At 41.7% G+C, this 12,763-nt stretch overlaps 2 protein-coding genes across 11 annotated transcripts in view; one reads left to right on the top strand and one right to left on the bottom strand.

Moving 5' to 3' along the window:
• The window catches only part of PMS1 (PMS1 homolog 1, mismatch repair system component), a 71,107-nt gene extending 65,960 nt beyond the window's left edge, over positions 1 to 5,147 (bottom strand). For 6 of the 9 annotated variants that reach the window (XR_011740010.1, XM_071811174.1, XM_071811175.1 and 3 more), the window contains exons 1-2: positions 5,007 to 5,147; positions 2,087 to 2,242 (exon numbers count right to left, since the gene is read on the bottom strand). Coding sequence is in view for 8 of the 9 variants with exons in the window: in XM_071811174.1 (XP_071667275.1) it covers positions 2,087 to 2,218 (132 nt within the window). In the remaining variant the exon portion in view is untranslated. The other 3 variants (XM_071811177.1, XM_065840304.2, XM_071811172.1) reach the window with 3 other exon arrangements.
• On the top strand, positions 5,084 to 12,410 carry ORMDL1 (ORMDL sphingolipid biosynthesis regulator 1). Of its 2 annotated transcripts, XR_011740013.1 has the most exons (5): positions 5,084 to 5,215; positions 6,923 to 7,103; positions 9,342 to 9,493; positions 10,971 to 11,157; positions 11,251 to 12,410. XR_011740013.1 is itself a non-coding variant. In XM_065840325.2 (4 exons), exons 2-4 carry the CDS (start codon positions 6,930 to 6,932, stop codon positions 11,104 to 11,106), a joined length of 462 nt encoding a protein of 153 aa, XP_065696397.1. In that variant the 5' UTR covers positions 5,084 to 5,215; positions 6,923 to 6,929; the 3' UTR covers positions 11,107 to 12,410. The 2 variants fall into 2 exon arrangements, 1 of the variants encoding a protein (XP_065696397.1); XM_065840325.2 differs by having other exon boundaries at positions 10,971 to 12,410.
• The last annotated feature ends 353 nt before the right edge of the window (positions 12,411 to 12,763 follow it).

Below are 12,763 nucleotides of genomic sequence, written 5' to 3'. Positions count from 1 at the left end.
TCTGATTGAGATGTGTGATTTCAATAAACACCAGCATAAATAGAGTAAAATTCTGAAAACCCAGGTAACTAAGACAGCCAAATGAAATACTGAATTGAGATTCTGTAATATGTTGAACAGGTGCAAACAAATGCATCCTTCCAGCTACATTATAATCTGTACACGTGAAACACATCCCAAAAGAACCACAAGCCAGGAGAAGAAAGCATTAGAGTTGAAGGATCACTAACTACACTTCTGTTATAGAATCATGCCTGGCTCTTTGAAAAGATTGTGATAGAACACACAGAAAAATGTTCTGTAGTGTGTAATACACATCTGGGAGACCTAAAAAGTGGTTTGCTTAGGAAGAACATCTCGAATGAGTGGCTTCCACTGATGTTGTGCAGACTACACGATGGTTGCTCACAGAAAGCTGATTGATTAAACAAAACTTCATTGTCCTGTCTGGGCATATACTGAAGACAGTTGTGGAAAAACAAACAAACAAAAAACTCACAAAACAAACAAACACACACAACTAAAAAACAACTCCCAGCATTATTTCTTGAAGTAAAAAATTAATGCAATTAAAAACAAAAGGAAGGTATCTAAATATATTATCTGTATTCCATGCATGATCTGCATTGGGAAACATCAAAAGCCTTGGAGGTAGGCACAGAACTATGTATATTTAGTTAACTGATACACAATAGAAATGTGGGTACATTTCACTTGCCATATTAATGAATGGTGCATACTTTAACCTGAAGCCAGGACATAATGTCAAGAATAACACCCTCACTCTACATATGCTTAATGCACAGTGATGCTACTGAGGCAGTTGACCCCACTGCTAATAAGGCAAGCTCCACCACATTCATCTCTCTAATTTCAACAAAGCTGAAGTACCAATCAATAAAGAGATACCACCCACCACCTTATGGAAAGGTCACAGTTCAGGTTCTAATAAAACAATTTGTTTTACACTGTAATGAAAGCAGTATCACATTATCTAAAACTAAAGCATGAGCTGACATTTCCCAGTGTTGCGTAAAAGTTAGCCCAGACACAGTGTAAAAGATGCTTACCAGTATTACCTATAAGAGTTTGGTCAACCAAAAAGTTAAGCAGAATAAAACACTAGCCAAAGCTTCCTGCTACAGCTGGCCACTGCCATGGTTTCTACCCAAGAACTATTCCACCCACAGGTTAACTCCTCTCTGCCTGTCTCAAACAAATAAAAGCCACTCCTGTCTTTGTCCAGGCAAATCCTGTAAGAAGTCTGAATGAATCAGCTAGTCTTTCTAATCCATTTGGGAAAGGTTAAAACAATGAAAATGCTGCAAGTTTCAGGCAAAACCCATCAAGCTATAAAATTAAATGTCAAAATTTCCATTCTCTGTATACTTTTGAATCAATTCCGAGTTAACATGGTCAACTTTAGTTAACTAAATTAAAATAGTATTTTGCTATACAAATATTCTTATAACAAAAAAAAATCACGAAAAATAATCCATTCTTCTACAGTATTACTACATAGAACTGTGCAAAGTGAAGAGTTTCTCTTCTGTTCCTTGAGTGATATGCCAATTGTTTTTAACATCTTATAAAACTGAAATGTTAGAAGCAGCCAGAGCTCACCATGCTATTTAGAGACCACGTGGTAATTTGTATTATAAAAACATCTAGAATGGCCATCAACCTTTTCCATTGTTTCCATTTCCACCTTCCTGACACTATTTTGTAATGAGTGTTAAATATGTCAGTCTAGTAGTGAAACTTATGCCCAATATAATTTAAAACAAGCTATTAGTCAGAAAAAGTAATTTGTAAGTAGGAAAACAAATACTAAAGAAGTTGACAGTTTTCCCTAAAATACAGTGAGGAGCACAAATATGCCTTACTGTTTCAGCGGAGCCTCAAAAATGTTAATGGAAACTGATTTAAAGCCATTTCATTTGGGGTTAAAGTATGTATGTATAAATACTATTAATACCCTTCCACTCCCCAACCACAATAGCCTAAAAATACACTTGTAGTGGAACAACTTTCCTTGCATCTTATTTTACACCCATTTTTTTTAAGAGAAAGAAAAAGGACTTGCCAGTTTAATATCAATAATTGTGGCATTTGCATCCAAGGCATTTTCTATCAGCTCCTTCACCACGCTGACAACTGATGTGATCACCTGAGAACTTGAAATGAGCCGAATAGTTTCTGCCGACAGCTGTTTCATAGTGGAATTAAAGAGTGAGCGAAGCTGTGTAGAAAGATGACAGAAAAAGAATGTAAAAGACAAATTACAAATACATATTTCTAAACAACTGTTTTACAACAACTTTTAAATGCAGACGAAATATAACATTATGGCTAAATAATATAACTTTCAAGATAAAGTAGGACCCAGTTTCCTTTGCAGTCAATGGAAGTTTGACTTGCGCAAGAAACAGAACACATAGGCCTAAACTAGAAAACATTATCTTAAGCAAATTAAACTTCTAATGAAAAATATCTAAGAGTTCAGAGATATTGGTCAAAACAGTATCTCACATGTATAGTCTTCTCCTCTAAATTAATGTAACATGTAGTTGTGATCTTGCAATTTTAACAGAGTACAGACCAGATGGTAATCCAGTGTGCTAGTCAGAAATGTCTTCAGATAGGATATTTACGCAGCATCAGGTCTAATTCCAGCATCTAATTATTTTACATTTTTCCCTACATTTACAATTTCTGAGCTCAGCACTGCTGCATTGTGTGTACAATTCCCAATACCCAAAAATTCACAGAAGCAATATGACCTGAAGGAGGAAGGGAAGTTGGCAAGTTCAGGAGTTGGGAAGTTGGAAGTTCAGGAGTTGAGAAAGAAGTGGAGAGCAAGCAGTGGTACTGAGGCAACAATGGCAATAATGAGGGAAAAACAACAACAAACAAACAAACAACATCAAAAAAACAACTCTACAATGCTTCTGAATTGTAACTTTGTCTTTCTGATCAGACTTATTTCATACCTTCAGGGAGGTCACTTTATTTCTGTGTTTCTGTATCTTCCACTTGAAAATGGAGATGCCTCATTTTATAATAAACAAACGGAAATTTTTTTTTAATCACTGAAAACACTTACAAAGCGTTATAAAATTCATGCTGCATTACAGAGAAACTCTACCATGAAAAGAGTGTGTGTCTGCAAATTTGCGTATAGGTTGCTGTTTAAGTATCCAAGTAGACACAATCAATCAAGCTCCAGGAAAAAAATCTTTGCTGATTAGCATGACACAAGGAACTCAACCACAGTTATTCATGCACATGAGAAAGAGCATCACACAGCTCTTTACACCTCTAGAATGTTTCAGATGGTTGCTCTTTGTCCTACAAGGAAGGTTTCTTCTCTCCACAGCAGCACTCTTTACTGGGTTATGTTACACAACGTTATTTACATTGAAAAGCAAACAATCCCAGCAGTCCCAGCTTCCACATAGATTCAGGCCAAGCTATGTGCTGGAGAACAAAGACCATATGCTCAGCACCCATCCCAAGGACATAAGCAGATGTGGAGGAATGAAGCAAACCCAGACTTCCTCCTGACACAACCATCGCACAGCAAGGGCCTGCAGCCAGCAGCTCAGAGCGCCACTGTCCTACAGTGTATGTGCAGGACACTTCTCTGCCTCAATGCCCTTCTAGAGATTGCCACACTTTTATGTTTAATACAATACAAAACAGTGGTTACTTAGGGGGGGGAAAAAAAAAAGTACAGTGTTTTGAAGAGGAAGCAGCACTAGAACAACAGCTACAAAGAAGTCTCCTCTTTATACTTGGTATGTACATTCCAAAGGGGGTTTGCCTTTCAGATGTGGTAAAAAGATCTGACAAATCAGCCTTCCACCAAACAAACAGGAAAAGAAGCATGGCAAGACACATGTTGTTGAAGACAGACTATTAATCATGTCCACGCATTCAGGAAGGCAGGTTTCCTCATGTGTTACAAGTCTCCCGCACTAACTGCTTCATGATTTACTAATGACAAGGGCTGGATATCTTCAGAAAAAGGTACTGAGACAAAGGAAATGAAAACGTTGTAGATCTGCATCAGAGAGGTAGGACACGCAGGTCGCACAGCCACGCTGGCCTCACCTCAGGGCCCTCGCTGGGAGGGAGGCACCTCTGGTAGGTACTTGCTACCGATGGACATGCATCCAACCTGACTGCTTTTAGCTAGAAGACACATATTGTAGCTCAAGCCACATTACTGTTGTAACTCTTTGCTGATCAGACATGTTACAACCTGTGCTCCATGGGAAGGCATTGTATTTTCTGTTTGAGCACCATCACTGACTTAGGGGTTTAACCCTCCAAAACGAGGTGTTAGACACCCTGGCAACGGGGGCTCTCTCAGTAGCTGCAATACTGCTCACCATGAGGTAAAGCGCCAACAAAAACTCACTAAACTTCGTAGTCGCAGCCTCACAGATTCCTACAGCAGCAGCCAGACCCTGCACCAACACCCTGTTTCTTAGGAGTCCACGAGAACACGCAGTCAAGTAATTCCTCAATTTATGAGGTAAAAAAACTGAGGAAAGCTGTAAAGAAAGCCTACGGGCAGTCACATTTGAGTTTACCTAAAACCACACGAGCGGTCCACGGCTCCCGACTTGGCTTTTCGACAAGAAAAGCAGGGGCAGCGCTAGCAGCAGGGGCAGCGCTACCAGCAGCTGCACCGCCGCGCCCTGAGGAGAGGCGCGCGCTTCCCGCCGCGGCCAGCAGGCCCCGCGCCCCGCAAGGCCCGGCCCGGCCCGGCCCGCGCAGCCCGGAGCTGCAGAGCTTCCTGCCGCGGTGCTGCCAGCAGCCCGGGGGAAGCAGCGTCCCCACTAAGGTCTGAGGGGAGGCGGCGGCGGCCTACCCCACGGCGGGCGGGCGGGCGGGCGGGCGGGCAGGCAGGCAGGCAGGCGGGCAGGCAGCTGTCGCGCGCCACCCCTCCGCCATTACCGAGTGCCCGCCCCCGCGGGGCCCCGGGGCTGCGCTACCTGCGCGTCCGCGATGCCGCCGTTCCCGCGGCTGTGGGCGGTGCGGGTGGCCCGGCCCGGCCCCTCCCCTGCCCTGCCCGGCTCAGCTCAGCCCACGAGCCGGTCGGCGGGCTCCACCTGCGGCCGGCGGTTCCAGCTCAGCTCCTGTTCCTCAGCGACCGCGGGCACAGCGGGGCCGGCGACGCTCGCGCCGGCGGGTCTGCGAAAAGGTGGGGCGGCGCTGGGGAGGCCGACGGGGGGAAGTCCGTGTTGAGCCGCTGCTGTCGCCTGCGCGCCGGTACTTGCCAGCAGGCCCGGGGCCAGGCCCTGCCCTGAGGGGAGCGGCGGGGCCCGGGACGGCGGGAGGGGCGTCTGCCGTGGGGGCCTCTGACGGGGAGGGGGCTCAGCCAGAAGGTCTCCCGGGGAGCCCGCGCGGTGCGGGGCCGGGAAGGGAAGGAAGGGAAGCCGCTCTCCGGGGAGGCCCCGATCTGCGCCGGGTGTGGGGGTACAACCGTTCCGGGGTGGGAGAGGACAGGCAGGGGCCCAGCGACCTGAGAGGAGGTGCCCGTCTGATTAAGACATGAAACATGAGGGAAAATAGGAAGAGATGGTAAATTACGTGGAGAGGTCTGTCTGGGTACTCACCTGTAGGGCGGCATCCGGGGAGAGAGGCACAAGCGCACTTTGCAGTCTCGGGTAATATGTTCCCTTCATGTGCACGTTTTAAAATACTTTGCATAAGTATTTATTAAAGTCAGCATTGCCCCAGTTCAGTTTCAGGTTCATCATATCTGTTTTTATTCTACAGCCTCCTGTTAATAGTGCAAAATGCTCAGGTATTAACAGCACTTTACAGTAATAAGCAAATACAAGGAATAAACTTCCTACCAAAAGCAAACTATTTTTGCTGGTTAAACAATGCTTTTGTAGACTGGTTTAGAATGAAGTTTAAAAGTCTCCATCCTAGCCCTATAAATGGATATAAATAGTCTTACAGATCACTTACTGTTACAAATTTTAGTACAACAGGATTAGAGTATCACCTCGAGGAGGTTCTGTCGATCTCCTGAAGAAAACAGGATTATGAAATCATTCTGTGAATCTTTGCATTGTGTCTGTGACTTAGAAAACTTGTGAACCTGTTGGCTAATTTCAGCCAGATTTGAAAGACAGAAAGGTCTAACTAACAGGTGGGGGGAGGAGGAAAATCTGGAATCTGTGCTCTGCTGCAAGAAAAGGAGGCATGGATTAGTCCTTATTCTTTCGAGAAGTAGGTGACTTGGCAATTGGTATATGCAGAATTCATCAGCCATTACACAAATGAGAAACAGGAGGAAAATTGTCTGATATGGAAAGTGGAAAAGAACTGTGGATGTTGTTGTGGATGGAGAAAGGAATTTAGATGAGAAAAGTTAGAAAGCTTGGTTTCTTACCGGTTTGCTACTGCAGCTTCTAACAGCACAGCAGACTATTTTTTTTTCTGTCCCTTCTGTAGCATCATACTTTGAAGACCTTGAGGTACATCATTCTTCTCCCAAGTAGCAAGTGATAGGACAAGAGGAAATGGCCTCAAGTTGTGTCAGGGGAGGTTTAGATTGGATATTAGGAAAAAATTCTTCACAGAAGGGATTGTCAGGCATTGGAACAGGCTGCCCACAGAAGTGGTGGTGTCACCATCCCTGGAGGGTGTTAAAAAGGTGTTTAGATGAGGTACTTAGGGATGTGGTTTAGTGCTAGAGTTAGGTTATGGTTGGACTTGGTGATCTTGAGGGTCTCTTCCAACTGAAATGATTCTATGATTTTATGATCTTCACTTATGCTCTGAGTTGCTTCTAGGCCTGCTTATTTGAAACAGCCTTTTCCCAAATTCGAAAATTGCATACTTAAGTACTTCTCCGTAACAGTAATCTCAGTCTTCAACCACTTCTGTTTTATAGGGTAAAAATGAACGTAGGAGTTGCGCACAGCGAGGTAAATCCAAACACACGGGTGATGAGCAGTCGGGGAATGTGGCTGACCTACGCGCTCGGAGTCAGCATGCTGCACGTTGTCTTGCTCAGCATTCCTTTCTTCAGTGTCCCTGTCGCTTGGACTTTAACAAACGTGATTCACAACCTGGTAAGTACCCTCTCTTGCAATAAAACTTGAAAAGCTGTTAATACATATTAATTTTAGTAGCAGGAGAAGAGTGAAATAGCCAGGCTGTAGGCATAATGACATCCAGCTAGCCAAAACACCACCTCTGCTTGGCTTATCCGCTATGAAATGCCTTGGCTCCTTTGAGGAAGAGGAATCATACATAATCCCTTTGGGTTTAAGCAGAAAAGATGTTAAATAGTCCTTAGACATTTTATATATTCTTTTCAAAGTCATTTAATCTAGAATCTTGCAAATGTAAAATCATTATGCGAACCGACTTTTACATTGTTTTGTATATATTAGAGAGCTGTGCTGAATCCATAACATACATTACATTTTTAATGCTTGGATATTATCTACTAATGTTTCTACATAAGTCTGTTAGTATCCCAAAGTGTTTAATTTCAGCACTTTACCTGTTTCCTTGGACAAAAACATTTGTGATCTTTTTCTTCTTGCTTTGCTTTCTGATCAAGCTAGATAAATTTTAGCTTAAGGTGACTTCAGCGTACAACTTTGTCACTATACATGACATAAGAAATATCTTGTTTGAAAGCAGTGGGGAAAAACCGGACTACCTTGACCCAAGCCCTGAAACCATTTGTTATGTAGTGGGTTGTGATTTGCGTGATGACTTCCATATGCAGAAGGATTTGGAAGCTAAAGACCGTAAGAATCTTTCTGCCTCCTCTCCCCAGGATGCCATAATTTTGTTGTAATCATTTAAAGTAATGCAATATGTATATTGAACCTGCCAAGCTTAGAGAAAAGAGAGTCATAATGGAGCAATTTACATTAAACTTGAGGTTTGATAACTCAGCTTTCTAAGATAAATAGCAAAGAAACCTTGACGAAAAGATAGCTTCTTCCATATTTAGGAAAATGATAGTTCACTTTGAAGACTGAGATTAGGTAATATCCTCTGGAATCCTGTAAAAATAAACTTTTTTATTTTGAGCTTTTATTTTTATAGGTAGGTTTAAAACTAATAGTGGATTTGTATAGTTTTAAAACTAATAGTGGGATTGTAAGCATCATTGGACCGTTTTGTAGGTTATCTTGGACAGCATCAGGCATACCTGACTTTGGGAGATGTTGGCAGAGATGAGTACTACTAAATATTTCCCAAATGCCTTACAGAATTCATTGCAAGTAGCTATAATGACAACAGCGATGAGAGTATGCACTGGCAAATGGTTTTCTAGTGCAACACTAGAAGATGAGTATAAACTGTACATTTGGATATTTTAGCATTTAAATGGCACCTTTTTTTAAACAAATCCTTGACTGATTTGACAAGTAAAAAAAACCTTGGATTTCCACTAATGGAAATCTCTTAGGTGACTTTGAAAGCATTATGATGGTCCTTTCTGCGAGTACCAGTGTAGTAAGCTTTTAGATCCATCCTTTTTGCTTGTTAGTTAAACTGAGACACTGCAAACATCATGAATTGAAAAATGAATTAAGCAAATTAATTTTCTTAGGTTAATAAGCCTCCAGTCAGGGAGCTGTTTCAAAACGTGGAAGATGACGTGAAGTGACTTGTTCAACTTTCACCTCCTTTGTAAGAACTCAGAAGAAATGTGATTTTTTTTCTATATAAAGCTCTCTACTATAATTTCTGCATGTGCATAAGAAATGAATTAAATGAATTAAAGAAAGAAAATGACAGTTCTGATAGAGACTCTTGCTTGGAGTTGGGGTGCTCTCTTTGACAGAAAACAAATGTTTGTTTAAACTGGAAGAGGGTGGACTCCCCTGTCTGATTGATCTTTGGGCCCAAACTGATCTTTCAGACCAGACCAGATCCGGCAGAAACAGCAGCAAAGAGCAGTCCGGTGTGGTTAAGCAGCAGCAAAGAGCAGGACAGATGGTGTCAGCAGGTTGCTGGGAGTCAGCTTCTGAGCATTTGAAGCTACTGGGATGCTGAGAAAGCTTTCAAAAGTTCTTGTAATATTGCCAGGATTCACAGAGGTTTTTGTTTTTTCTTTTGTGATGATTTTACCTTATAACTAATTTCAGACTTCAGGCAAATCACTTGTTCTCTCTTCCTTCCTCTTCTATAATTTGCTATTACAGGCTTGCAGCCCTTCTGGGTGAGAATTCATTTACTTCTTTTTTTTTTTGCAGTGCATTGAACAATGTAAAAATTATAAAAATAACCTGAACAAACAAACAGCTAAAAATGCCATTGTATTCACTTTTTGTTTTCCCCAGGGAATGTATGTGTTTTTGCATGCGGTAAAGGGAACTCCTTTTGAAACACCTGATCAGGGGAAAGCAAGGCTGCTAACACACTGGGAACAACTGGATTATGGAGTACAGTTTACATCTTCAAGAAAATTCTTCACAATCTCTCCTATAATTCTGTGAGTTCAAAACCATATTATGGATTAATTGAATTGTAAAACTATGATTTCAAAAGCTGCAACCAAATGAGTTGCAATTGACATTGAAAAAGCGTTTTCTCTTTTTCTTGCTTGTTTGTTTCTGTGTCACACACATAGGGATTTACAGGCCATATAATCAATAGTTTTTATTCCTGGAGCTTTCAACATGCTCACATACTGAAGTCAAAATTTGTAAACAAGTTATTAATGGGGCAGGTTTTAAAGATGAAAAGTGTTATGAGGAAAACTTACTGTTAACTTTTGAACTTCTTTAAGAGATTGTGAAGTCACAAATATTGAGAATCTAAGCTAATTGCCTGTAGTGCATGCACATGACAGCATTTATTAACCATTTTGCAACTTGTGAGTTCAGAGAAGTGTGACAGTCCTCTCTGAGTGAGGTCTGGGATTTTGCATGTTAGTTTTGCTTTATACAGATTGTTTTCTGTATGTACTAGTTTTGTAAAAAGACGAGAAATTCTGCACCGCCTGTCTCTTGACAAAAGTATGGTTGTGTAACTAAAGGAAATCAGATAACGTATTTAATATCCAACTCTAATAAGTCTTTTTTTCTCTAAAGGAAGTCGTCCACTTGCATGGCAGGGTTGGGGGTGAAGGGAAGATCTTGCATCATGTGTACAGTGTTGGTGCACAAAGGATAGATGCTGAAAAAATACATATGACTCCTAAAAAAAACCCCCTTTCTTCAAAGATACAAAATTCCCACTGGAAAGTGGGAAGCTATTCGTAACACTTGTACATGGCTCTCTTTATACACTGATAATGCATAAGTAGCGGAATAAACATCTCTGTTATGCTGGGGGAAAAAGTATGTAATAGCCTCATTTGTTTGACTAGTTTTTTCAAAGAACAAGATGAAATTATTGGCTCAAAGCATAAGGAAGTTGGTTTTCTGAGACATGTTTCCTTATTCTTCCCCTTGTGCAGGTTGTGGACTAGCTTAAAAGAAAAATGTTCTGGGAATATCAGCTAGATGGGAAGAGTTTTAAAATCATGCCAATCACAGATGTGCTCAGCATAAATGATTTTTTCACTGAAAAATGTCGAGTGTTTTGTCACTGAGGTTTCTAGGGTAGCAGGACCGCAAGTATTTTGGTAACAGATCATACAGCATTTAAAACCTGTGTCACAAACCAGGCTTGTAGCTGCAGAAGTCAAAAATTTGAGGTTGAGAGGCAGGGAGAAATGCCGGATGAAAATACCAGCTGAGAGTTGCTTTTTAGCACCTTGGGAAGTATGGGAAGAAGATATTTAGTCCGTAATTTTACTATCTATATTCTAGAGTCTCAGGTGAGATATTTAAAACAAGGGTAAGAATGGTGGTTAATCAGTAAAATATGACTGGTTACTAAAGCACTTCTTTTTACTATGTTTTGTTGATTTATTTTTTAGATAAGAGTGTTAGCAGTTAAGCTTGCTCCCTTTCCTCACGCAGGTACTTCCTGGCGAGTTTCTACACCAAGTATGATCCGACACACTTTATCCTCAACACAGCCTCTCTCCTGACCGTGCTTATCCCCAAGATGCCGCAGTTGCATGGCGTTCGAATCTTTGGCATCAATAAATATTAAGCAGAAGGTGTGACACTGACTGCACCTAATGTGGATACTGGTGCTCCCAAGGTGAAGGAAACAAGTAGTCTGCTGTGCCGTGTAGCTAATTGTATTCGGGGAGAGATACTTTTACATCTGAAATACGATTCCTATTTCCTAGAGCCTTGTCTGGGACAAAAGTTAAGTTTATAAGAAGATACCTTCAAATACTTAAATGTGAATTGGAAACCTCTAGAATGAAGATTTCCATGAAGAGCTGGGCAGGCCCAGGTCTAAAGCGTTCAGACTGTATGCCTGGCTGATGGAAATAAGGAAGATGCGAGTAGCAGTTGAAATGGAGAGTAATGTTTCACAAATACCCAGTGAACTGTAACCTGAATGGTAACTTTACATATAAATCCTGGATCCTCAATGCCAAGAACTGGTGAGGCCACATTCTATTAGATAAAGTGAAAGTAGCTGGTTTCTGCTGAATGTATTGTAGGTGGTTGTGCTTGTCATTGCATTGTAAAAGTTTGCCTCACAGTACCTACTGTGACAGCTGGCATAAACTGATGATATGATTCATGCCTTATCTGTTTTTGTGATTTTATTTGTCACAGAGATTGAGGAAAGTCCTCAACTCTCAGCTCAGGGGATTTCTACATCAGCTTGATAGCTCAGTTTGTGTACGCTTCTACAAATGGCTACTGTTGTGTTTATTCCATTTTGCTTAGCAGGATACTGACTTTTCTATGGCTAAATGGGACATCCTGAAACACTGGAATTGCTTTTAAGATATGAATTTTTGAGGATTTTCTCTGATACTTGACTGATGGGTTATTTTCGGTAGTTCAGCAGCCTGTAGTGGTGGGGAAAAGGCTTGCTGCCGTTGTAGGAGGAGCAGCTTCATGGTAGAGCAACAATGTCAGAACACATAAGAGAAACTCTGCATAGGTCGTAAGTTAGAATAGCAGCTGAACTAGAAGTAGGCGAATAGGTAAATCACATGAACTAACTGTATGCATTTGCGGAAAAAGGTGTAGGTAATTTGCATGTCTTGGAAACATGGATGAATGCTGTGGTTTAGGGGTACTGTGTAATGCCGAGTAATCTTGTATATAATCAACTCTAGAGTGAACATGGTACATCCAGAGCTCTGAGCACTTATTTCTCTGTCTTGAAAAAAGGGTGAATTTTGGAGTCTGCCATATATCTGCCAGCCAAAACAGGCTCAGATTTAACAGAAATCTCCAGTTAAGGCTTGATTTACATTGTGGTTGCAGTGACAGACATTGAGCTGGAAAAAAACAAAATAAATTAAAAAATCAAAAATAAAAAAAGCCCCCAGTGGCATATTTCTTTTCTTGCTAAGAGAATTTTCTTGCTTATTTAGTTGATTCATAAAGATGCTGTTAAAAAAAAAAAAAAAGTAACGAGCTATGAACTTTTTTTTTAGCAGTTGGACGTAACTAACCGTGTTACTTGTACGGAAAGTGTTAACTGGATAGTAGTTGAATTCCTGCGCACGTCGCTGTTTTGTGCGGCAGTGCCGCGGATGTCACCGGCAGGGTGCGGGGTAGCGCCGGGACCCCGCTGGCGGCCGGGGTCCCTGGGTCGGGTGTACAAGGCTCCTGACTCGGGGGTGGAACTCCCCCGCTCCGCAGGGGTCTGTCGGGCGGGGCGCCGTGCGGTG

Source organism: Patagioenas fasciata, chromosome 7 (assembly GCF_037038585.1).
Source record: "Patagioenas fasciata isolate bPatFas1 chromosome 7, bPatFas1.hap1, whole genome shotgun sequence".
In the NCBI taxonomy this organism is placed as follows: Eukaryota; Metazoa; Chordata; class Aves; order Columbiformes; family Columbidae; genus Patagioenas; species Patagioenas fasciata.
This window is presented reverse-complemented; position numbering and strand designations above follow the sequence as displayed.

Coding starts and splice junctions, on each gene's coding strand:
- ORMDL1 (XM_065840325.2), top strand. CDS start 6,930: ATGAACGTAGGAGTTGCGCACAGCGAGGTAAATCCAAACACACGGGTG. Junction 7,104..9,341: donor CAAACGTGATTCACAACCTG/GTAAGTACCCTC, acceptor TGTTTTCCCCAG/GGAATGTATGTGTTTTTGCA. Junction 9,494..10,970: donor ACAATCTCTCCTATAATTCT/GTGAGTTCAAAA, acceptor TTCCTCACGCAG/GTACTTCCTGGCGAGTTTCT.